Raw genomic sequence first — 25,285 nt, forward strand, 5'->3', positions numbered from 1 at the left:
CGAAGAACGCTACGGGAAAGATATTTCTTTGTCGAGATTGAAGCCTAAAATTAATCCTTAATTTTGTAATAATGTAAAACGCTTTTCTGAAGCATACAACCTAGGCGGAGCAATACAGCTCACCCATTGGCTGCTCTGCCAGAAAAGCACAGCCTATGCGAGGCCAGGACGCTGACCAATGAGGACGCTTCGCGCCCTTCTGCGTCACCTCCCGCCCAAACAGGCGTGGCCTAGGCCTATAAATACGAGCATAGCTGTCTAACACGCCGATTTTCGTCAATGAAGCGACGCAGCGCGGACACGCACGGCCATGAGACGCAGTACTCGTTCCCTCTTCTAGAGAGAACCGAGGTTACGTTAGTAACCGAGTACGTTCTCTTACGTAGAGTTCTCTCGTACTGCGTCGAAGAACGCTACGGGAACCCCATGTAAAACGCCGTGCGTGCTCTTGGACCGACACAGACACCTAAGGGCGCGCGCGCCCTGGTATACAAGTGCCTACCCCAAGAAGTATAGGGAGAGCGGCTAAATTAGCATCATCCCTTTATAGTAGTGCCTCATAAGGCATAATAGCATATATATGTAAATATAGATATATATGAGGGGTAATAGCATGCTCATGGGACACATTGTCAGTGAGTGATGCTTAAACATTGAAGTGACCTGGGCCGCACAGCGGGGCAGGAACACATATACATATTAACACTGAAGTGACCTGGGCCGCAGCGCGGGGCAGGACACTAATACATAGTCTTCTAGACCGAGAGCAGTTTAGCCTGCAACGCAGGAACCTCTAGGTTATAGAACCTAATAAATGTAGACGGGGAGGCCCAGCCTGCCGCCATACAGATATCTTGTAGCGAGATTCCGCTATACCAAGCCCATGAAGAGGCCATGCCTCTCGTGGAGTGTGCTCTGATGCCCAAAGGGCATTCCAAACCTCTAGATGCGTAGGCTAGCGCAATGGCGTCCACTACCCATCGAGACAGACTCTGTTTCGTCGCGGCTCGCCCCTTGGAGCGTCCGCTGAACGAAACAAAGAGCTGCTCCGTCTGTCGAAAAACAGCGGAGCGGGACACATAAGCTCTTAATGCCCTGACCGGGCAAAGGGAGCTATTTCCGTCCTCTGAAACCGGCAGGGCCGACAGGGAGATGACCTGAGCCCTGAACGGTGTGTTGAGGGACTTAGGCACGTACCCATGCTTCGGTTTCAATACGACTACAGAGTCGTTTGGCCCGAACTCCATACAAGAAGCTCTTACTGAGAGCGCTTGCAAGTCTCCCACACGCTTCACTGAAGCGAGAGCCAAAAGAAACACGGTCTTGAAAGACAGGTGTTTCATGTCAACTGAGTGAATAGGCTCGAAAGGGGCCCCTTTCATAGCGTTCAACACTGTAGAAAGGTCCCAAACGGGGACTGAAGGAGGCCTTGGAGGGTTTAACCTCCTGGCGCCTCTCAGGAAGCGGACCACCAGGTCGTTCCTGCCTAGTGAACGGCCAAGCGTTGGATTAACGAACGCTGATATGGCAGCCACATAGACTTTGAGCGTGGATGGGGTTCTTCCCTTATCCAATAGCTCTTGCAAGAAGGAGAGAATCTCCGGTTCTCCACACTGAAGTGGTGACAGACCTTGATCTGAACACCATCCAGAGAACACCGACCATTTGGAAGCGTAGAGCCGTCTAGTAGACGGAGCCCTAGCTTGCTCGATCGTGTCTAACACTCCTCTTGGGAGGTTAGCGGGTACCCGTTTATGGCCCATACGTGTAGGGACCAAAGCTCGGGGTGAGGATGCAGAATCGCGCCCTTGGCCTGTGAGAGGAGGTCTCTCCTCACTGGAATCGGCCACGGGGCAGTACTTTTCAGTCGCATCAAAGCTGGGAACCAGGTCTGATTCGTCCAGTATGGAGCAACCAGTAGTACCGAGCATCCGCTCTCCTTGATACGCTCCAGCACTTGAGGCAGGAGTGAGACAGGAGGAAAGGCATAGAGCGGACGGCGGGGCCAGACTCTGGCCAGCGCGTTCGCGCTCTTCGAAAAGAATTCTGGGCAGTGAGCGTTCTCCTGGTTTGCAAACAGGTCTATTTCCGCTCTGCCGAACCTTTTCCACAGCAGACGCACTGTCTGTGTGTGTAGGGACCACTCTCCCGTAGGAACATTGTTCCGTGAGAGTCTGTCCGGGCCTACGTTCAAGTGGCCTGGCACGTGTATTGCTCTTAACGAGCGCAGGTTGTGCTGGGCCCACACCAGTATGCGTTCCGCTAACCTGAATAGGTTTCGGGACCTCAGGCCACCCTGGTGGTTTATGTAGGCTACTACCGACACGTTGTCCGAGCGGACCAGGACGTGGTGTCCTTTTATCCGGGGACAGAAACGCCTCAGCGCAAAGTCCACTGCCATCATTTCCAGGCAGTTTATGTGCGGTAGTTTGGCTCGCTCTGCCCATTGGCCAAAGAGCGGTCTGCCGTCGAGCAGTGCTCCCCAGCCTGAGGTGGACGCGTCCGTGGACACCACCTTCAGGCTCGAGGAAGTCCCCAGGCTTACACCTGACCGGTACCAGTCTGACGCTCTCCATGGTGTCAGGGCTGAAATGCATTCCTGAGTGACCTTGAGGCGATAACGACCGTGTAACCATGCTCGGCGCGGTACGCGCGTTCTCAACCAGAACTGTAGTGGGCGCATGCGCAGCAGGCCCAACTGCAGCACTGTAGAGGCTGAGGCCATGAGGCCCAGCATTTTCTGAAATCTCCTGAGCGGCACTATGTGGCCGCTGCGGAAGGATTTCGCCATTTGCAGGGTATTTCGCCTGCGCTGTGATGACAGACGTGCTGTCATAGACAGTGAGTTCAGATCCAGTCCTAAAAAGGAGATCCTTTGACTGGGAAACAGTGAACTTTTCTCCCAATTGACTCTCAGACCTAAGCACTCGAGGTGATCGAGTATTAGCGTCTTGTGGTGAGCGAGTTCTGACGACGATTGAGCTAGAATCAGCCAATCGTCCAAATAGTTCAGAATTCGAACGCCTCGGAGTCTCAGGGGTGCCAGCGCCGCGTCCATGCACACTGTAAATGTACGAGGTGCTAGGGATAGGCCGAATGGCAGGACTGTGTACTGATATGCCCGGCCCTCGAAGGCGAATCTCAAAAATCGCCTGTGACGTGACGCAATTTGTATGTGAAAATACGCGTCTTTCAGATCTATCGCCATAAACCAGTCTCCTCGGCGAATTTGCGCGAGGATTTTTCTGGTCGTGAGCATTCTGAACTTCCGCTTTGTTAGCGTTTTGTTCAGACGCCTTAGATCTAAAATGGGTCTGAGACCCCCGTCTTTCTTCGGTACCAGGAAATATCTGCTGTACAGACCCCCTTCGCTCTGAGCTTGAGATAAAGGCTCTATGGCCCCTTTGCTCAATAGCTTCGCTATTTCGGCTCGAAGTAGATGTGCTACTTCTGTTTTTACCGTGGTTTCGACTTTTCCCGTGAAACGGGGAGGGCGTCGATGAAACTGTAGCGAATAGCCTCTTTTTATAGTCTCTAGCACCCATTCTGAGACCCCGGGAAGTCTTTCCCATGCATGTGCACGTGTGACTAGGGGTTGAATGTAATCTGGGCCCTGGTCGCGAAATGGCGGCGACACGAGAGCAACCGTGTGCTGTAACATGGACGCCGTGGCGTCTGAGGCGGGGGACATGTTTAACACAGTATGCGTCCCGCGCGCGCTCGACTCTCTGAGTTGAGAGAGAGCACGCGGGGCGAGCCCTACGGGGCTCGTTATGTTTGTGAATAAACGTGGGCGCTTGGTGGCGGGCACATTTATAACACCGGGGACACTGTGTTTGTGTACTGACTGACCGTTCGTTAGTTTCGTTTTTACAGAAACCGCGGAACGTGCAGTGTGTAGTGGTTGTGGGCACTGGATAGTGGGCACGCTCACTACATGTAAAGCACAACCGGCATGAGCCGATTTTATGTGTGCAAACCCTGTGTTGAACGGGGCTGTGCTTGTGTGAATGAATGGGCACTGGGTGGGCATTGCAGTTACACACATTACACCATCGGCCTTGGCCGGAACACCAGAAATTAAACTCTTTTTTAGATTTATCTGGGTCGCCGTGAAAACGGCGTTTGTGTGCAGGCAAACGGGCTTTACGGCCGGTTTGTTGGCTGCTAAATACACTGGTACAAACACGGAACTTAGGGCTGTACAAGCGAAAATCTTTGGTGGAAGTCCGGCCGCAGCGGGACCCGAACACCGTCGTTTTCCTAGCAGGGCTAGGATGGCGCCGAGGCCTCGGGCTTGAGTGAGATCTTGGGCCGAGGACCACGCGGTGGCGGGCGGCGTCCGGCGGAGCGAGACCGTGGTCTCTCTCGGGCCTGTTGCTGCTGGGCCGGTGCGGCGGGCGCGGGGCGCTGCTGAGTTCGGGCAGGCGGCTGTTTAGGGCGGCCTGTTGCGGAACTGGAGCGCTTTGGCAGAAAATGTCTCATGGCCTGCGAAGTCTTCTGTACCTCGGCGAATCGGTCCGCGAAGTCCTTCACGGAGGATCCGAAGAGGCCAGTCGGTGAAATGGGAGCGTCGAGGAACGCAGAGCGCTCCGACTCCGCCATTTCGGAGAGAGTCAGCCACAAATGTCTCTCGGAAACAGTAGCTGAGGCCATAATCCTGCCGATGGCGTGTGCGGCGGACTTTGTAGCGCGAAGAGCGAGGTCTGTGGCGCTACGTAAGTCCGGAACACTGATCGCGCCCGGGCCTTCCTCGTCTAGCTTGCAGAGGAGGTTAGCCTGGTGGATTTGGAGCACCGCCATGGTGTGCAGCGCCGATGCAGCTTGTCCGGCGGCGGAATACACGCGGCCGTTCAGAGCTGACGAAGTGCGGCAAGCTTTAGATGGTAGGACTCCCTTAGCCCGCCGTCCAGCAGAGGGTGGGCAAAGGTGAGTCGCTACAGCCTCCTCGACCGGAGGGAGAGCGTGGTAGCCTCTGTCTCGAGCACCGTCCACTACGGAGAATGCTGGCGAGGCAGAAGTACGTACTCTGGCTGAAAATGGCGCCTTCCACGATTTCGCTACCTCTTCGTGAAGCTCAGGAAGAAAGGGTGCGTGTCTGGAGGGGGGCGCAGCGCGGTCTCCAGCGAGGAAGCGGCCATCCAGCCGGTTGAGTGCAGGTTGTTCGGGCGTCGACCACTCGAGGCCGAGGCTCGATACGGCCTGTGTGAGCAGACGCATCAGCTCTGCTTCGATGCTGATCTTCCCTCCTCGACGTTCCGGAACGGCGGGGGAGGGGAGGTCCACAGAGCTCGCCCATCCCTCGCTCTCCGAAGCGAGAAGCGAACAGCAATCGTCATCCCCCTCTGATACGGCTTGCTGGTCGTCCTCCATAACGGACAAAGCGGCGTGCTGCGGCTGTTGTCCGTCGGTGAGCGACTCAAGCGACACGTTGAGAGGAGCTAGCGGCGGTGGCGGCGGCGAGCTCCTCGTGGAGGGAGGTTCCGGGACCCGCTGAGCGCGGCGCTTCTTACGGCGCGGCGCTACAGGGGGCGGTTGAGCAGTCTCGGCGAAAGATGCAAGGCGAGTCCGCAGAGTCGCGATTGGCATCATGTCGCAGTGATGGCAGCCGCCATCACCGAGAGCGAGAGCTGCATGTTCCTCGCCCAAGCAGGAAACACACAGTTCGTGGTGGTCCCCGTCGATGAGCGCGGCTCGGCAGGAGCCGCAGGAAACGCGAGACATCTTTAAAAAGACACTCGTTGCTCTTTTGTGAGGAAAAAATGTGTGCCGCGGTAGGCGAACACACACACAAAACACACACAAAACTGAAAGGATATTCCACGCCGGAGAAGCGCAGCAGGGAACGGCGGCTGAAGGCGGCGATGACCAGCGGCTTCAGGTAAGGGCTCGTCCTGCTGAGGTGCTTGTTCCAAACGGCTGTGGCGGCTCGAATCAATCCAGCGATGCGTGCAGCTTCGTTGAATTTAAGAAAATCGGCGTGTTAGACAGCTATGCTCGTATTTATAGGCCTAGGCCACGCCTGTTTGGGCGGGAGGTGACGCAGAAGGGCGCGAAGCGTCCTCATTGGTCAGCGTCCTGGCCTCGCATAGGCTGTGCTTTTCTGGCAGAGCAGCCAATGGGTGAGCTGTATTGCTCCGCCTAGGTTGTATGCTTCAGAAAAGCGTTTTACATTATTACAAAATTAAGGATTAATTTTAGGCTTCAATCTCGACAAAGAAATATCTTTCCCGTAGCGTTCTTCGACGCAGTACGAGAGAACTCTACGTAAGAGAACTCTGTTTATGCTCTATCTACAGTATATCATGTCTTTCTTGACACACAGGTTATTCACTTGTGTTAATTTATGTCAATCCCTGAACTTTTTTTCAGTTATCATTGTATGCTTGCTTAAATATTTTAGCATGAAGTACTACTTCAAGAAAGCTACTTTAAGTACAGAAAGCTAAATTGTAATGTTGGTTTGCATACCCAAAACTGTCAATTGCGTCAGAGACACACTGACATAAAAAAACTCCCTTTATGAATGTTGGCTACCATATCTATAAATGGTAGGGATATATTTTTTTTATGTCCCCACCAAAATCATACCTAGACCCTTGTGATACAGATATATATAATTTGACAATGTTCAGATTTCTTATGATCTCATCTTATTCATGTTTAGTGGATAAAACAGATTGAGCGGTCTCTAGTTTAATAATGCGTTGATTCTCCCCAGCACTGAACATTTTGAGTGTCTGCTTTGTCTGACAACCATTTCAGGAGTTGGAGTCTCTGTTTGATTATTTATCCCAACTGAGCTATAGCGACCTCTAGCGGACACACAATATATCGCATGTGATTTGTCCATGCCAAACACATTTGGACCTAATTCTGAGTTTCATGACATTTTCAAGCATGGTTATCAACTGAAAGCATTTAATAAATGATTTGAAATAAAAATAACTTTAATGAAGTTTAAATAAAGATTAATGTTTAATATATAGTTTAAATTGAGTTAGCCTACTTTAACCAAACGAAAACTTTAAAATTAAAATAAATAAATAATAATATATAATTTAAAATATAAACAAAAAGTATATTATATAAATGATACAAAAATAACAATCTTCAAGTTTGTTATATATTAATTCTTAGATTTTAGCTTCCCTGGATTAGCACGTCTTTACAAAAAACATTTTTTGGAAACCTTTTATTATTGGTACAAAATGCCATTTTATTGTTTGAGTTCATCACACACGTCATACGACACTCATTCCATTTTAGCTGAGATATAATATGATATTACAATGATAGCATCAACTATTAAAACAAAATAAAACAACTGAATCGAACAGAATTGGTCAGTATCAGAATCACACTGTAGTTGACTCGAACCAAGAAATACACTTTTCTTTGTATTTTCACTGCTTGCCCTGAGTGTAATCTATGGGGTTATACTTTGAGCTGGCTTTTATGAATCATATATAGTGAATTCACCCCAATTTCAGTTTTGAGCTCAGCTTAACAGATCCAAGTAATTATCCATAATATTATTATAATATCCATATAAGCATTATCCATAATAATATTACGCTCCGCCCACATTCAGATCTACATACACTAAGGTAAAGGGTAAAAGCACAATGGTGAAATCTCAACAGCGCTTTTGATGACACTTTAAACAGAAATGAATATTTCCCCCTCCTCTATCTACTGTTATCTCTTGCATCTCCTCAAAGAAAAGAAAAATGTATTTAGTTCTGGAACACTTGATAGATATGGAGCTCACACAATAAACAAACAAAAAGATAAAAAGATAGATACAAACACCCCAAATCACGTCTTTCTAACCAAAAGGATAATATAACTTCTAGATTACTCTCCCTTCATATGCAGATTCCGCCCCTTCAGTTTATAAAGTGACATCATTACATGATCACATAAGAGGTCCATTCATGTTTAACAATCACAGACAAAAAAAGCTCTCATTAGAAAAGAAGCCACTTTTCCATTCACAAAGTGAACATTTAAAGTGGATGCCTTGATATGTCTGCAGGCAGCTATCTAATTTTGTTTTGGAATAGCATTGAATAGTTCCACTTGGAAGAGTGATTTATTTCTCCCAAAAATGAGGCAGCTTCCTTTTAGCTTCAGGAACTGTGCTATTAAACTACAAAACACGAAGTTTAGAGATATCCTGTCAAATCACTGCAACTGAAAAAAAAAAACTCACCTGCCCAAAGTTACACACACACACACACAAAAATCATCTATCATAGACACTAGAAGTAAATAGTCACTTAGCTATTGACCACTCAGACCAGTCTTTTTCACTAGAGCAAAGGTGAAAATTGACTTTGACAGCTAAAAATAGATATTTTCCCCTCCAAATATTAGGTATATAACCCCTCCCCTAAGATTTATATAGTAAGAAATTCCATAAGATCTACAAAATATAGCAATGCCATCTTTAAAAAATAGTTTTGCTTCTTTAAATATTTTGAATACATTCATGACTATTGGTAGTGCCTTTATGAACGGTGGCTTCGCTTGTTCCATTGTCATGGTTGCTGTGTTCCCTCTGTCGTCACTGGTCAGTATCTAGTTTGGTATTCGTGGTGCCATCTGTTGAAGTCATTGTAGAACAGAACAATGCTACCAGACGCCATTCCAGTGATGATGCATCTGCAAAGACGGATGAAGTGGAAGAAAGAGGAGAAAGAGACGTGTCAGTAAATAACATAAATATTACTTAAATATATTGATTGCAGAGTTCAATTAGAGAAGTGCAAAGATAATTGTAACACATTTTGCTATTTTTTTCCCATTTAGAATAGATCTTTGGCATTTTGTCTCAAACATCTTTGATATGTCGCGACTCGGTGATCATTACCAATCCCATTTATACAACATAATCAAGTCTGGTACAAAAACTAGAAACCAAAAGTTCACAAAGGCAGACAAAATAGTAAATGAAAAGGCTTTGAAATGTCAATATATGTATTTTATGTAAATATATGTATTCATTCTATTCTCAATCAATAGACACATCCAAGCTGGACTACAATCCAGACAGATGTTATTAATAGAAGTATTATTTTTTAAACTTTATTCAAGTTCCATTTTCTTTTTTACTGGAGCCTTTTTATGGAGGAAGCTGTTACATTTATCAAAATTGGACAAATGTTTTAATTCTTTGCAATGTCTCTACTGTACCAAATGAGACCAGAAAAAAAACATACACTAATATTCTAAAGTTTGGGGGCAGTAAGAAGAAGAATATTAATGCGTGTATATGTGTAAGGGTTAATGCCCGACGAGGTGTCCATTGTCAGGTTTTAATGGACGACGGCGAGGTGTGAACCGGCCGACGCGCAGCGGAGGACAGTTGCCTCTGCCGAAGTCCATTAAAACCTGACAATGGACACCTCGAAGGGCATTAACCCGCTTATACCATGGTCACTTGCCAAATAACACATTTTTAAAACATTAGTTTATATTTTAATTAGTTTTACAATCGAAATCTAAAGTTACAAGTTACAAACAATAACTTGGTTTCCTTGGTTACGCCTGACAGTTTATTTAGGTGTCCTCTATCACTTTTTAACGGACACCCTGCAGCCAATCAGAATCGAGTATTCACCCAGACCATGGTATAAATATATATATATACATACATATATACATATATATATACATACACACACACACAGTCAAACAAAAAATTATTCTGACACCAGATATCATTGTTTAAAAAAGAAATTGTTTTACTAGTGGGTGCAGGACACTATAGTTCATTTATGTAAGTGAGGATTGTAAAATTAAGTAATCTGTGAAATATAATACCTCAAAAATTCTTCATACCGTGGACTACCAGTAAACTTTATAAAAATGTGGGACCAAACTTTATTCAGACACTTTGACCAGACCATGTGTTGCTTAGGTGTTTTTTACACCACAGACCTTTTTACACCACAGACTGAACAAAATTAAGCATTGGTGTTATATTGGACCTAAATTGGTATTATCTTATATAAATTAATTATATTAAACCAATTATATAAAACCAATATAATAAATTGGTGGTTAAATTTAACAGCTGACCTAATTCAACCTAATTCATTTGTGCTGCAGTCTAACAGAAGGATGGCCAAAACCAGTGAAATATCAACTGATCTGATAACTCTGAGTTCTTGTGATATTTTATTACCATTTTTGAAACTATAGCGAAAAAAACAACTGTGATAATGTGAGAAATGTAGAAGGTGTCTGAATAAATTTTGGATCGACTTTGACTAAGATTGAATTGTGCATTTACAGACATAACACAGTATATACAGTGTTACGATTCTACTTGCTCTCTCCAATGTTATATATAGTCTGGTAAAGGAACAGGAACCGAGTGGGTGTATATGTACAGTGTGCTACCTTTGGTCATGTGACATAGCCATAGAGCGTATTCCAGCATCACATCCTGGGTAAGTGAAGAGCTGTTTGAGATCATGAATCTGCCACAAGCTGAGGACTCCTGAATCTCCTCCAGACAGCAGATACTGTCCGTCTTTACTCAGCAGCATCGCCTGGAGCAGAAAACACAGAGGACACTCAGTGAGTTATATAAAAACAGTCTGTTTGTCACAGTCATTTTTTCCAAGTCAAAGTGGTGGGTTCATGTATCCGAGTACGTTTTGCTTTGTTAAATTCCAGATGAAACAGAAGTCACGCAAATGTTTTTTCACAGATATGATAGGTAAATATAAAAAAATATATCAGTCACACAACAGCCTCACTTTAAAATATATTAAAGGCAATTAAGCACTCAAAAGGACCCCTGACCTTTTAGCGGTCTTTCAAATTTCATGATGATAAATAACCCTGATAAGCATTTGATGGGTGGTTTAAATATGCTTTTTTTTGTTTGTTCTCGGCTCAGTGAATAAGCTCTTTGTAGCCGATGATGAACGTCTGGAGCATCCGGCTGGCCGGTGATTACAGGGGTTTACTGACACCCCTGTGGACCTTAGACTGAGTGTGCCCTGCCTCATCCAATCAAACGCCACACAACCCCCGATCTTTCCCAGCATGCACGGGGCCAACCTGGCGAACAGTTTGTTTCTTAAACCGCTGTAGCGGTGGTATCCTGCGGCGAAGGGCAGACAGAGTATGAGATTTATTCTGTTCATCTGGTTTTCCTGTGTGCACATGGGCTATGTAACACTTTAGAGGTCCCACGAGAAACACAGATAATACAGAACAGCAAACACACTGGGCTCTTTCATTCCCCGCACACACACACACACACACACACACACACACACACACACACACACACACACACACACACACACACACACACACACACACACACACACACACACACACACACACCACTCCTTAAGAGCAGTCTTAAATGAGTTAAATAAAATGGTGAGAAATGGGAGGTGTGTGAGACGTGCAGCAGCGGCAGTTCTTAAAGTGACAGCCGCAAATAATGCGGTCTGTCATTAATGTTGATCAAAGAACAAAGGTAACAGAAAATTACCCACTGTTCTTGACTAATAACTTTTGTAGCTTTAATAAGGATTAATCTATATTTAATTTCATTTAAGCAGTGCAAACTGTTTGATAACTATTCAATTTCTGTATATTTCCTACCTGTTAGACAGGAAGGGCATGGGTTTATGTGAGGATTGTTTTTAAGTCAACTTAAATTAAAAGTTGTTACATTTTTCGAAGCCTAATAAATTAGTTTTTTTTTTTTTGGTCAATTCAGTTATCCGAAACAAACATATCAATATCATCATCATTTGTAATGGCTTATGGTTAAATAAGTGAACATTATAATCATACTGACATACATTTGACAATGGGTAATTATTATACAGTTACATAAATGATAATATAGCTTAAGTAAATTATAACTAAAAGGTTGAACTGTTCTTTGTTATTCTTCATAAATGTGAGGTTGGAGTATCATGTTCAAGTCTTAACAACCTTTTGAAAAATCTTTGACAAATCAACTATGCTACTCCAATAATGAAAGAGCCCTCTGCTGCACATCTGTCACTTACTGGGGATTTAAAAAAAAAAAAAATCAGGAATAATAATATCTATGGATTTAACTGGATCAGCCTGTCTCACTCTCTGTGAGCAGCAGTGGACATTTATTCATCAGACTTTTCTAAACCATGGTACAGTATACACAGGGTTGTTTTACATGATTTGTAGTAATAAGTATTTTTAAAGTGCAGATTTCAAGATGTGACTATAAAGACTTTGACTTTCAAAGCTAACCCTGAAAAAACTATCCTGGTTGTGTCCCCTAAGCAAAAGTTACTGGCCAATTAAAACAGCAACACACACACACTTCCATGTTTTAAGGGGACTTCCCATAGACATAATGGTTTTTATACTGTACAAACTGTATATTCAATCCCCTTACTCTAACCCTACCCATCACAGAAACCTTTCTGCATTTTTAAAACACTTCATTTATTATGATTTATAAGTTGTTTTCCTCATGAGGACCAAAACATGTCTCCATAAGGTCAAAATTGACTGGTATTACTATTCTTTTGGGACATTTGGTCCCCATAAACAGATACACACACACACACACACACACACACACACACACACACACACACACACACACACACACACACACACACACACACACACACACACACACACACACACACACACACACACACACACACACACACACACACACACACACACACACACACACACACACACACACACACACACTTCCCCACTAGCACAGTCCTGAGTGAAATACCCAGTATCAATCACAGAGACTGTTCTGCTAGATCGCTGTCCAGCAGACTTCAGACGTTACAGCAGCTGGGATCTGAGTGCATTTGCGTGCATGTGACCTCTTCTGATTTGTTTTGGATGTATCTGAGATGTGTGTAATTAGGTTTCAGGTTACACTGTGGCAAAAACTTACGCATTTTATTTCAGTCGTGGTATGAAGCAGAGGCTCAGGACAGACATATGGGATCTGAATTGTGCATAAGGGAAGAATCACCAGAGACTGTCTCAACTATGTCTCAATTAATGACAGCCAGAGAATAAAGCGATTCTTCAAAGTTATGCACGTGTTTCGTTTTTCCTTTATTGTCCAAAAGTCCTTAATATGAATCACCCCAAAACCCAGCGATTTGAACAGATTCGAACTCCACCCTGTGACTCACTCTGAGATTGGATAATAATGTTGTTTGGTCACTGCTGCAACAGGAATTAAGTCTTCTGTTCTAATGTGCCTTATTACTTCAAAGATGTCTGAGGAAATATATCAGTACATAATCCAGCATCCACGGTGGTCCCTCTGGACCATGTCTGGAAAAGGGTCTGTGAGAAGCAGAGATGTCCAGGTTGCAGAGCGAGCTGGGTCAGAATCATAAATCAGTGCTCTCCTCCAGGGCCGCCATTCCAGAATCCAAGATGGCTGCCGTGACTCAGATATCTGACTTAAAGTCAAGCTGTGATTTTAAACAACAGGGTTGTGCTGGATGATGCCCCACTGTTTTCTCTCTCTCTCCCGATCTGCTGATCTGTCTGTGTTAGGTCAGGATATGTCTGGCACAAGTAAAGACTGGATTTATGAAGACTTTAATGCAGTCTATTGCGTATGTGCAGACGGCTCGGGAAATGTCTGCTAAAATGGTTACTAACAGACATACGCTCAGTTGTGGGCTCCAGAGAGTCATTCATGTATTATTTCTACTTGTCCAAATTAATGTTCTGTCAGACCATCAGCATGAAGACTCACTTTAACCACAGCAACAAACTGTCCCAGCAACCCACTTACTCAAACACAAAACCACATACACCCTCTTCTCCACAAACACACACTGTCACAAAGATGACACTCCATCTGGCATGAGAGGAGCTTACTGTGTCACAGTGTGTGTGTGTGTGTGTGTGTGTGTGTGTGTGTGTGTGTGTGTGTGTTGAGGTCAGAGATGGTCAAGAGAAGTTGAGTACTTGAAAATTATGGCAATAATTGATCAGGGATAATATTTCTGTGACTTCATGTTTATTTTTTGATTCGCTAATTTTCATGTAGATCATGTATGTACTAAAACTTGCCAATAGCAGCCTTGGTTTTGATTGGTGACATTTAGTAAGATTGGTTAGAAGGGGACAGTGTTTGAATTGAGTATCATTCAGTTTCAGTGAATGAAAAACAAAAAACAAAAAAAAAAACCCTCTAAAGCTGAGGTCAGTATAAGAATTTAATAGATCACCAATAAAATACACACACACTCAAAATGGGGGAATATTTAATCACTCCACTTTCCCACAATGCTGCAAACCTGCAGCTTTGAAGTTTGTGTACTTTAAATTCAGCCAAGAGGTCAATCTGTGATGTTTAGATCCTCTATTGGTCACATGTCTTCTCATTATACAAAAAGTTGTAGGTCAGCTTTAAACAAATGTGAAGCTGAATGCAAAATTTGCATTTTGGAACCTTTGGTTTTCCATTCTCCTGTTTGCACAAATATGAATGGAAGTCAAAGGAGTTTAGCGACTCGCGAGACTGTCTTTATTTCACACAAACATTTAAAATTATCCTATTTTAAAATCTCTTATGCTGTAAAACATTTCAAAATTATTTATCAGTCTGATTTTAGATCAATTATACCAAAATGTATGTTGCCTTTGAACAAGAACAATAATTAAATTGTCTAGTAAATCTACACTACTGTTCAAAAGTGTGTTTTTTCCCCAAAGTTTTTGAAAGTCTTTTATGCTCACTAATGCTGCAGACACAGTAAAACAGAAATATTAAGACATATTACTTCAATTTAAAATAACTGGTTTCTATTTTAATATAAATGTATTCTATTCTATTTTATATTTTATTTTAACAATACAAATGTAATTTATTCCTGTGATGGCAAAGCCGATTTTTCAGTCTTCAGTGTTGCACGATCCTTCATATTTGGTGCTCAAGAAACATTTCTTTTAACATTACTTAACATTATTATCAATGTTGAAAACAGCGTCTTAATATTCTTTGTGGAAACAATGATAGTTTTTTTCAGGGTTCTTTGATGAACAGAAAGTTCAAAAGAACAGCATTTATTTAAAATAGAAATTTGAAACATTACAAATGTATTTACTGCCACTTCTGATCAACTGAATATGTACTTGCTGAATAAAAGCATTAATTCTCTTTAAAAAGCCCGAACCTTTGAACAGTAGTGTACAATGATCACTGTAAATTTATCTTTAAAATATTAGTACACAAATGTACTAAATAAATCCAGGATCATGATTCTATAAGATGACAGACTAATCCTCCATTATGTCATATTGGTTGAATAATAAAGAAGTGTGTTAAAGAGCGGAGCCACCCCTCTTCTCCGTCACTGCAGACTCTGTTTATTGAAAACAAATGGAACCTGGACACAATGAGGAAACTAATCAAGCTCGGAGCAGCAGAGAGCAGAGGAGCACGTAACAGAGCCGGCCTGTTAAATGGGATGCAGGTGTGGGTATGTGTGTGCAGGACAGAGAGAGAGAGAGAGAGAGAAAGAGAGAGAGAGAGAGAGAGAGAGAGAGAGAGAGGGAGGGGGGGGGGTGTAGGAGACGCAGAGCTCTGTGCATTTTCCCAGGCCCCGAGGAAAGAGAAAGTGATGGAGCGGGAAAGAGAGCTGGCCGATTTTAGGAGCTCTGCCCGCCAATGACAAATGTGTCCTTTAATGCAGGAGGCCTCGCCATTGGCCCTTCCTCTCTCTTGCTCACTCTCATACACACATGCAAGTTGAGTGGCATTTCGTAGCCCTGCAGATCAAAGGACAGATTCGGACCCTTAGGGTTCAGAAGCCAAGAGAAAGAGAGATGGAGAGAGGAAAGAGCGAGGCCTGTAGGCAGATCACGCCAGCGTTTAATCACATCCCCAGACAGCTGACATGATAAAACACAGAGGCTGAGAACAGAAATGGAAAGAGAGAAAGAAAAAGGAGGGACAAATGGACATGCGAGAGCAGCCCAACTTGTTGGCCTTGCTTCCTATTGCGCATAATTGTACAGAGGGGAGTTAATGCTCATGTTTACCTTGATGTTGTCTTCCACCTCCATATGTCCCAGTAGTTTCCCGTTGATGCTGAACACACAGAAGTGGCCCTTGTCATAATAAATGACACAGTGACCCTCAGTGGAGGACATAACCAAACGTGGCCGCACACAGCCGTCTGGACCCTCCAGAGTCCTCAACAGGTCACCGTTCATAGAGTGGACAAGACATGGACCCTCTGTTGTCACACACATACAGAAATATGAGGGTCAAATCAGATACAATTACAGTGTGTTGCTGCACCAAATTGTATATGTTATTTGTGACCTAAAAAGGTCTGTTGATTTTAACATTTTTAATTTTTCTTCATCCCCTTCGACACATTAGTTATTTATATCTGGGAAGCCATGTTTAGGATAGATATCTCAAGAATTATGATTGATAGCCTCATAAGAATGATATACATAGACAGTCATGTTCCTGTCATGTAGTAAAGGTTAAGTGCCTGCTCAGGGCACAAATATTTTAATAATTAGCCCCAAAAGTTGGAAGGAAGAAAAAATCTAGAGATTGTGGTACAGGGGCCTTAATTACACTCATAAAAACAACACAAAAGAAAAACACTTATAAATGCGTTTTGCTCTTAGTTAAAACACAGGCTTTAAATAACATTGTCAAGTTTGTAATTCTCTGTCATGATCAAAATGTGAGACATTATTAGTATGGTATTATTATATTAAGCTAATTTTGAGGAAGTCATTTGAAGATGTTGAATATGTAGGACAATTTTGTAAAGTGGCACTGAAGTAGATTTATACACGGGTTTCTGTGCAACGTCATCACATAGATGCGCGCGCATCTAAGAGGCAGAAAGCAGCCGTCTTTACGGCTATATCTAGCAGAAGCAGAGATGACGCGGAGCTGTTGTGCTGTAAACAAACCTAAATGCATAGGGTATGTCAGGTTTTTATGATTCGCAACCTTAGTTGGACAATTTCATACTAGTCAACTAACTAACGTTTTACATAATGTTATATTAATATGCAAATGAAACACAAGCAAACAGATCCAACTCTGAAATTGCAGTTTATTATTAAGTCAACAAGAATTTACAAACAATGCGAAATCTACATTAATTACAATGTTCTTTTACAGAACTCGGCATAACATATAGCGGTCTTGCCTCTTGGATGCGCGCGCATCCAGTATTGTTTGTATACAAGAAACCTGTGTATATGTGCACTGCTCCCATGCAAAAGACAACTTTGACTAAAATCAATCACAGTAAAATAACTAAAACCAAAATGAACTAATACATACATAAGATGAATTAACTATTTAAAATCAATTCAATTTAAAATTGAAAATGAATCAAATTCTATAAGCGGCACTGTATCTGCTCAGTGTTTGCGTTTGCTTTACCTCTGCAGCCACTGATGACCAGTCCCAGCTCTGCACACACACTCGCACACGTCACCTCACAATCATGACCGGTCAGGACCGCTCGAGGAGTCACAAACTCTGCTGGAGAGACATACACAGAGTTGATCAAAAATAGTTCATACAATCGCAAAAAGGGAGCACAAATAATAATTACAATCAGACAACTGTACATTATATTAAAGAACATACAGTAATAACTTCACTTAGTAACATGACCGTCAATTTCAATGTTTAAATTATGTTTTTATTTGTTGTCGACTCTGTGATAATGTAATTAGTGTGTGTAATTACTGCAATCAGACACTTATACTGTACAGTGTGTGCACACTCTTGCTCTCTTCTGCTATCCACATGTCTTATTTCAATCAGTCTAATGAGCTCTGCTGGATTTAAGTGTGCACTTTCTGTCTCTATCACTCACACAAACACCTGCCTTTCAATGTGGTTCAGGTAATGTCAAAAATAACAGTTAATGAACTAATTGATTGTCACTTTTTTTTTTTTACCTGGACACGAAGAAGTCGTACATTTAATTTCTTTAACTCAGTCTCACACACACACACACACACACACACACACACACACACACACACACACACACACACACACACACACACACACACACACACACTAAATGTATAGGTTTCATTAGGTGGCAAACTTCCTAAATGTCTCAGCTCTGAGTTATACCCTACAACTCTGGGGATTAAAGCCTGATGTCGGATTGTGCCCTGAAAAGATCAATAAAACTGATATATTGGTGTATCGTTTAACCTCCCCGTCATCGGCCACCATTTGGTTCGCATTAGGACAACATCTGATTACAATCTAATACCTATATACTGTATACTATTTATCTGTACTGCAAATGTGCACTAGAGAGTATCATTTACTCATAGAAAGAAAGAGAGAAAATGAAAACATAAATAGAAGACAATTCCATATTTTTTTTTTTTCAGTAATATTTGAAAATGAAACTGCATTAGATTGGATCAGTTATAAAAAATCAGGCTTCATGACAGTGCTATGCATGATTTGGTCATTAGATGGCAGTGTGGTCAACAGAATCGATTCAACAATTCTTTACAGTACACTGGGAAAGCCTGGGTATGAATATAAACAACTCTGTGTTTGAAATCATACTGTAACTTCATTCCTGTCTGAAACGAAGAACTGTGTCAGAATGAAAGAATTGAACGAATAGCAAAGATAAAATGTCATTATTGCTGACCAAAAATTGCTATGTAGCTCTAAATCACTAATTTAGCGCTAAAAATCCACTGCAGAATCTACAGCACCGCTGCAAAAGAAAATATTTTACAGCAGTTGTGGGATTGCAGCATTGTCTTTGCTGGCTGCACACAAAAGCAGACATACAGACTTGTGAACAAAGGACTCCTATGAGCTGATTCTTAATGAATTGCTCACAAACATTCACTCATGGTGGCTGATTGTTTTGAATCATTCGAACAAATCATTGACTGAATTAACATGACTCACTAATCATGTTTGACTCAAAAAGTAACAAGAACTTGTGAAACTTGAATCCATATTATTACTGATGGGTTGTTCATTTGATTAAAATGTAATATTTGAATTTAATAAAAAATAAGTCATTAAACAAAATAATTAGTAAAAAAACAGTAGTAGTTAGTAGTAAAAAGTAGTTTGGACCAATTATTCCTGCAAAGTTTATTGATCGTGACGTGACTGATTTTTTTAAGCTTTTGAACTTTCATCCCTTTACCCACATAATAACATTACTGGAAAATACATTACTGCACCATTCTACTGTACATGTGATATCCAGAGATCCAGTGATATCACTTTAGATGAAAGTCTGACTCGTAGGTTCTTTAAATGTCACTGATGGCAACCATCTAGTCCTACTTATCTTTAGATGCTCATTACCTAAATTACAATTAGTCATAAATCCTGCCCCATTTGTAAGAGAGCACTTAACAGCATGTAGAGCATCCAAAAACTCCAAATTAGCAAAGGGGAAGTGTGTGTTTTTGCGAGGGTGTGCGCGTAGAGGGCTTTGATCAGCACCGCAGCCATATGGTTAGTGTGCGCAGGGGAAGCCTGTGGCATTTTTCACTTTTATTGAGTGTTCTCTTGCTCTCTCAGATAGATGGGACTGAACTCTCCTGAGCCGGAGACCTCCGAGTCACATTTACTGTCTCCCTCTGTGGCCCTCTGGCCTCCACTTTCACTCACTCACACACACACAGGCAGGCCGATTCCATTTATGGTGTGATACTAGCCTGAAACTCAATCTTCTGAGCAGAGACCTGCTGTGGTCAGATGAAACTAGTTGTAGCTTCTGAGAGTGAGCCGTAAATCATTACACTGGCCTTGACAGACACACACTGGAATGTGTGTGTATGAACAATGAGCTTTTAACACTGTTGCGTTGCATTGATATCATCACCTGCATGAAAGCTTTTCCTATGTGTTTGCTAAGCTCTGGTTGGGGATTTGGGTTCTGAACGTTACCCTGATCTTGACCTCTCTATGTGAGGAACATGAGGAACTCTAGAGACTCTTTTGAAATCATTTGTTCAGACATATTATGGAGCCTTCATTAAAATAACTGTTCTTCCAAAAATGAAAATGACACGTGGAACGCAAAAGGAGTTATCTAGCAGGATGTCCAATTTGCTTGTTTCTAGACTATAAAACTGACATGAATTGTCAGTAAATTATGACATCATGTTCATTTTTGAATGAACACACACACATCTGTACGTGACTAAACATTTACAACTTACTCCCAGGGTTTTCTCCAATGCTGCTGTGCTTGCCGTTCCAGTACCAGAGCAGAAGTGTGGCGTCTCTGGAGCCGGAGAGAACGTAACAGTCTCCACCAATGTAGGACTCTGAGCGAGCCAGACAGGTCACCACATCAAGATGCCCAAACACAATCTGTGTCAGTTTACCTGTAAACACACAACACAGCAAGGTAAACCACTTATTTCACGTGTGTGGTGTTGGGTATGTACAAAGCACTAATATTAAAATCCTAATATTTTTTTTCAGGATTCTTTGATGAACAGAAAGTTTAAAAGAACAGCATTTATCTGTAATAGAAAATGAAATTAATAATTTTATTCAGCAAGGATGCATTAAATTGATTGATTTCTATTTCAGATAAATGCCGTTTTATTTTAGTACATAAAAACACTCATTTAAAATGTATCCTTCCCAGAATACAGATCCCAAACATCATTTAATCAGCAATTCTTTCGTTAGATTGATCTTTAATAAATAAATAAAAAAGAGGCAGCTGATAAATGGAGGTGGACAGGAAGCTGAATGCAAGGCAGAGGAAGTGTCACATTTGATCCAATTCAGTCTGAGATATCAATGTCTAAGGAGCCGATGATTATATACAACCACAGTTTTCTTTTAAAACATTAAAAACAACTTACCATTCTAATAATTTTGGCCACCACTGTATATATATATATATATATTATTACTTTTATCCAGGAGAATTTGTGTTTGTTTAGTTTGATCTTCATGAGGCCAGCAGTTTCCAGTGCAGTACTCCCTGCAGGGTGCGAGTGAATGACTCTACTGAGATATTGCTGTCTGCTGAGCCATTTACATACGCCAGATGAGCTCACACACTCCCCAATTCTTACTGCACTTTAAATATTTGCTTTTGGAGAGCAGCATGTGCATGCTAACATCTGTGTGAATGCCTAAGACAAACAAACATCAAGCATTTGAGGGACAAGGTGTGCTTTTCTGTCTATAAACCCATTTACTGTACGTGTTTGTGTGTCTAGAGCATTTGAGTGTGGTGCGATTCTATTGAAATTCAAGTTCCGCTTGCGTGACTTGCGCTCTGAGCCTCATCTTCCCGCGAGACAGAGTCATGGTCCATCCGTGAGATGAGAAAGCTATCTGAGCCCCGGGGCAATGGAGTTGTAATGCAGTCTGCAGGCTCATTTGTGACTTTTGACCCTTTTCTTTTGTGTACTGCAGGGGAGGCAATGTCTCCATCGACAACCGAGGCGGTGGGGGGTCGTCACGGTTACCTGTATCAGTGGAGTAGATGCGGAAGCTCTTGTCCCAGAATCCACACAGCAGGATGAAGCGGTTGTCGGCTGTGATGACGAAACACTGAGCGTTTACCTGGATGCTCTGATCTAACAGATCTGAGATCTGCCTCCTGTGAGTGCCCACATTATTGGCTGAAAAAAGATAAAGAGTCACTGGTTAAAGAGTCACTTTGGTATAAAAGTACTAACATAACATTACATTACTAACTAACATAAGTACTAACTAACATAACATAACAAAAACTTAGAAAAAGAAAGAGATTAACAAGGAAGTAAAGACAGCCACAGAATTGTGGAGACATTAACAGAGGGAGTCATATGGTGCAAAAATAAAGAGTCTTGACCCTAAAGGTCTATTTCAATGTCTGGTAAGTGAATTTCTGACAACCTCTTAAGAGATTATAAAGATGTAAAACCATTTGCATGAGAAAATATGACATTTATTATTAACTGTGCGTGACCGAATGTAATTTGTGAATGAAAACATAAAACAGCAGAAGACAGAACAGTAAAATACCCGTCACATTTTCCTCTGCCATAAACGTTTGAAAAACAGACCCTTTTGGCAAAAGAAAGACTAAAATAATCATAAAGAAAATATGTGACCAAAACCCTGTAAATTACATGTATTTTCTTAAACACATAAGACAGAGACAGTGAGAGAGAGATGGAAGAGGCCAGACTACAGAGTCAGGTGTGTGAGGCCCAGACACACTCGTGACACACACCAGCACGGCGTCTGCGCTGGAGCGAGCGGACAGATTATCAACAGCACAGTCATGCAGAATTTACTGTGTTTAAATGTGTGAGCTGTGTGGAATGCAGTCCGTCTAAATACATACATGACGGTGGGAGAAGGAGTGAAAGAAAATGAGCTATGAAAGAGGTCTCTCCCCACACAGAGAGACAGGAGGGAGAAGGGAGGGTGATTTGTTGTCTTTGATAAATCTTTTAAAAGTAAAAAAAAAAGAAGACAAAAAGTAAACATTCTGCTTTAGTAAAACATTTCCTACTATAGCTGTGCTAATTTCATATCTATTTGACCAATTTGATATAATTTCAACTTAAATCAATATTTAATTCCCATTTATTTATTTATTTGGTAGGTAAAAATGCAAACAATACCCTAAAGCCATGTTCCAACACATATTGGAAATCATTACCAGAAGAGTAAAAGCTGATAAATCAGCAATGGGAAATTCCTATTTTGGTCATTAAATGCTTAAATCAAATTAAACGTTTTGGTGTCCACATACTTTAGCTATGTTTTGTATTGTACTGTACTATACATTCCTTACACGCATATTTATTTTACACAATATTTACTTAAAATATCTGTAAACAGAAATTGTGCATTAGCACTATTGACTATTTAGCATCTGTTGACTATTTGTAAAAAATAATTCTGGAAGCGGCCCAAGTGGAGACATTATCAGATTCAGATAATTTCAAAACAATTTAATAATGGACGGTTAATTGATCTGGTTGAAATTGAAATTCAGTTGTTTCATACAAATTTTAAAGAATTTCAAAATAATTTTGGATTGCTGAAGGCTTAAATTCAAATTTAAAACCAACAGAGATGGAGGTGTAGAGAAAGGTACAGGTGAGTGGAATGAGGACACACACCATGAAGTGACAAACAGATAAATTAGGCAAGACATATGTTACTGTATAATAATAAGAGCAGCAGGGGAGCAGAGATATAAGATGAATAGGAGCAGGGAGAGAACCTTCAGAGAGGCTTCAGCCATATGTTATCACGCATCTTCCCTCTCTCATCCCTCTCTCCCTCTTTTTCTCCCTCATCAACAGGTCGGAGAGATGAGAGGAGGACATATTGTCCTGACAGCGTGTGCCACGCGGCTTCAATCAGACATTATTACACCATTCATATTCATTCAGTCTGACAGGACAGAGAGACCGAGAAAGAAAGAGAGAGAGAGCTGATGATGTACAGGCTAAGCCACAGCTCATTGCTTTCCAATTTGCATGCAAATGCTGAACTGAAGCTGAATGGCGGCTGGGTGAAAAACAGCCCTCATCTCCTCTCAAGGGCCGGGCCCTCGCAACTCACAACAGCCTATCACAAATCACTTTACTGACGATTGACAAGCCACAGACCTATCAAAGGGTCAATCTCCACCGGTAACTGGTACTGCTGGTCCTGCACAGAAGAGCTTTGATGACCTGAGAGAAAGAGAGAGAACCGATGAAAAATAGGTTTAATACATCAGGATGGTATATAATACACATAGTAGCCAGGACTACACCGAGTTTATTCACTTCTCTTTACATTGGGATGTGAAGAACAGAGGAAAATCTTTTTCAAATTGTCAGTTTATTGATATTCATGTAAACTGTTAAAAAGGTTTTTCTGTACATAAACACACTCATTTAAAATGTATTCTTTCCAGAATACAATTATAAAACATAATTTAAAACCACCATCTGAAGAGATCAAGTTTAAATTAGAGAACCACCCTTTCTCTTAATATGGTGAAAGACTCTCAGGATTTATTTCGGTTAGATTGATCTTTAATAAATAAAAAAAACAAGAAGAGGCTGATAAATGGAGGTGGACAGGAAGCTGAATGCAAGGCAGAGGAAGTGTCACATTTGATCCAATTCAGTCTGAGATATCAATGTCTAAGGAGCCGATGATTATATACAACCAGAGTTTAGAGGGATCAAGCTACTGAAGTTTGCATTATACTGTATAATGTGCCGAAATGAACATCACCCTGCATCTGACATCAAACTTGACAGAACCCTAACACACTCTTATGATAATCTTGTATGATCTGCTTACGCCCTCCCGACGGTTAGGTTTAGGGCTGGAGTTACCTTCATGTTTTTTTTATTTTTTTTTATCATACATTTCGGTTTGACAAATTGTATAATTACCGTACATACGAAATCACCACAATTACATTTTATCATGAGATAGGGTTGTGTAACCTGTTTAACATAATAACTAACCAGTATCAGGGCTGTAAATGAAGAGACCGCATGATTCATGGACTGATTCATTACTGATCACCAAACACCTTGCTGTCTGATTGTTCTAACTCACCGGTGAGACCGTGCCACTTGTTGACGGCGAAGAGGCGGTTGGCCGTGACGGTGATGACCGCTGGGTTGGTCAGGCCTGACTGTGTATTGGCGGCCACGTGGGTGACAGGCGAGTTGGACGGGAACTTGAGGACCATGATGACATCCTGCTGCATCTGCTCTGTGAACATCAGTGGGGTCTGCAGAAGGAGATACTGTTGAGTCCATTACCGCCATCATCAGCAGGGAGTGAGGGAGGGTAGAGGAAAAGAGAGTGATGGTGGGAGAGAGGACGAGAGATGAGGAAGAGAAGCAGGAAGAAAGGAAATTAGGCAGCGAAAGACAGAACGGTGTAAAAGAGCACAAAAGCTGAGATTGAGGACAGAGGTAATTAGGGTAATGCAACACAATATCATAACTGGATTGTTATTAGGGTTGGGAATTGAGAATCTGGGTCAGAACAGGTTTGGAAAAAGATTCAGTTCAGAAATGTCTGTATTTTTGTGGATGGAACAAAGCAAAATATTATTATTATTTATTTCAAACTTTTTTATTACCGTTTTGTTGACATCTAAAATGATCTCATGACTTAACAGTTTAGCAGGCCTATGAGAGGGTTGTGTATGTAATGAGAATTATTTTCCATACATTTTTTCTTTTCCCCTTAAAAGAGTAGTAT

The 25,285-nt window shown here is 42.0% G+C and overlaps 1 protein-coding gene across 5 annotated transcripts in view; it reads right to left on the reverse strand.

The window, feature by feature from the left end:
• Positions 1 to 7,186: 7,186 nt before the first annotated feature.
• The window catches only part of lrba (LPS-responsive vesicle trafficking, beach and anchor containing), a 247,341-nt gene continuing 229,242 nt past the window's right edge, over positions 7,187 to 25,285 (reverse strand). For 3 of the 5 annotated variants that reach the window (XM_079615242.1, XM_079615241.1, XM_079615239.1), the window contains 8 exons: positions 24,629 to 24,821; positions 23,677 to 23,742; positions 21,529 to 21,684; positions 20,254 to 20,421; positions 17,459 to 17,560; positions 16,078 to 16,274; positions 10,414 to 10,565; positions 7,187 to 8,670 (listed from right to left, as the gene is read on the reverse strand). In XM_079615242.1, coding sequence (XP_079471368.1) covers positions 8,580 to 8,670; positions 10,414 to 10,565; positions 16,078 to 16,274; positions 17,459 to 17,560; positions 20,254 to 20,421; positions 21,529 to 21,684; positions 23,677 to 23,742; positions 24,629 to 24,821 — 1,125 coding nt within the window. In that variant the 3' untranslated portion in view covers positions 7,187 to 8,579. The remainder of the gene's footprint in view (positions 8,671 to 10,413; positions 10,566 to 16,077; positions 16,275 to 17,458; positions 17,561 to 20,253; positions 20,422 to 21,528; positions 21,685 to 23,676; positions 23,743 to 24,628; positions 24,822 to 25,285) is intronic. The other 2 variants (XM_079615243.1, XM_079615240.1) reach the window with 1 other exon arrangement.

Source organism: Phoxinus phoxinus (assembly GCF_949152265.1).
Source record: "Phoxinus phoxinus genome assembly, chromosome: 6".
Lineage (NCBI taxonomy): Eukaryota > Metazoa > Chordata > Actinopteri > Cypriniformes > Leuciscidae > Phoxinus > Phoxinus phoxinus.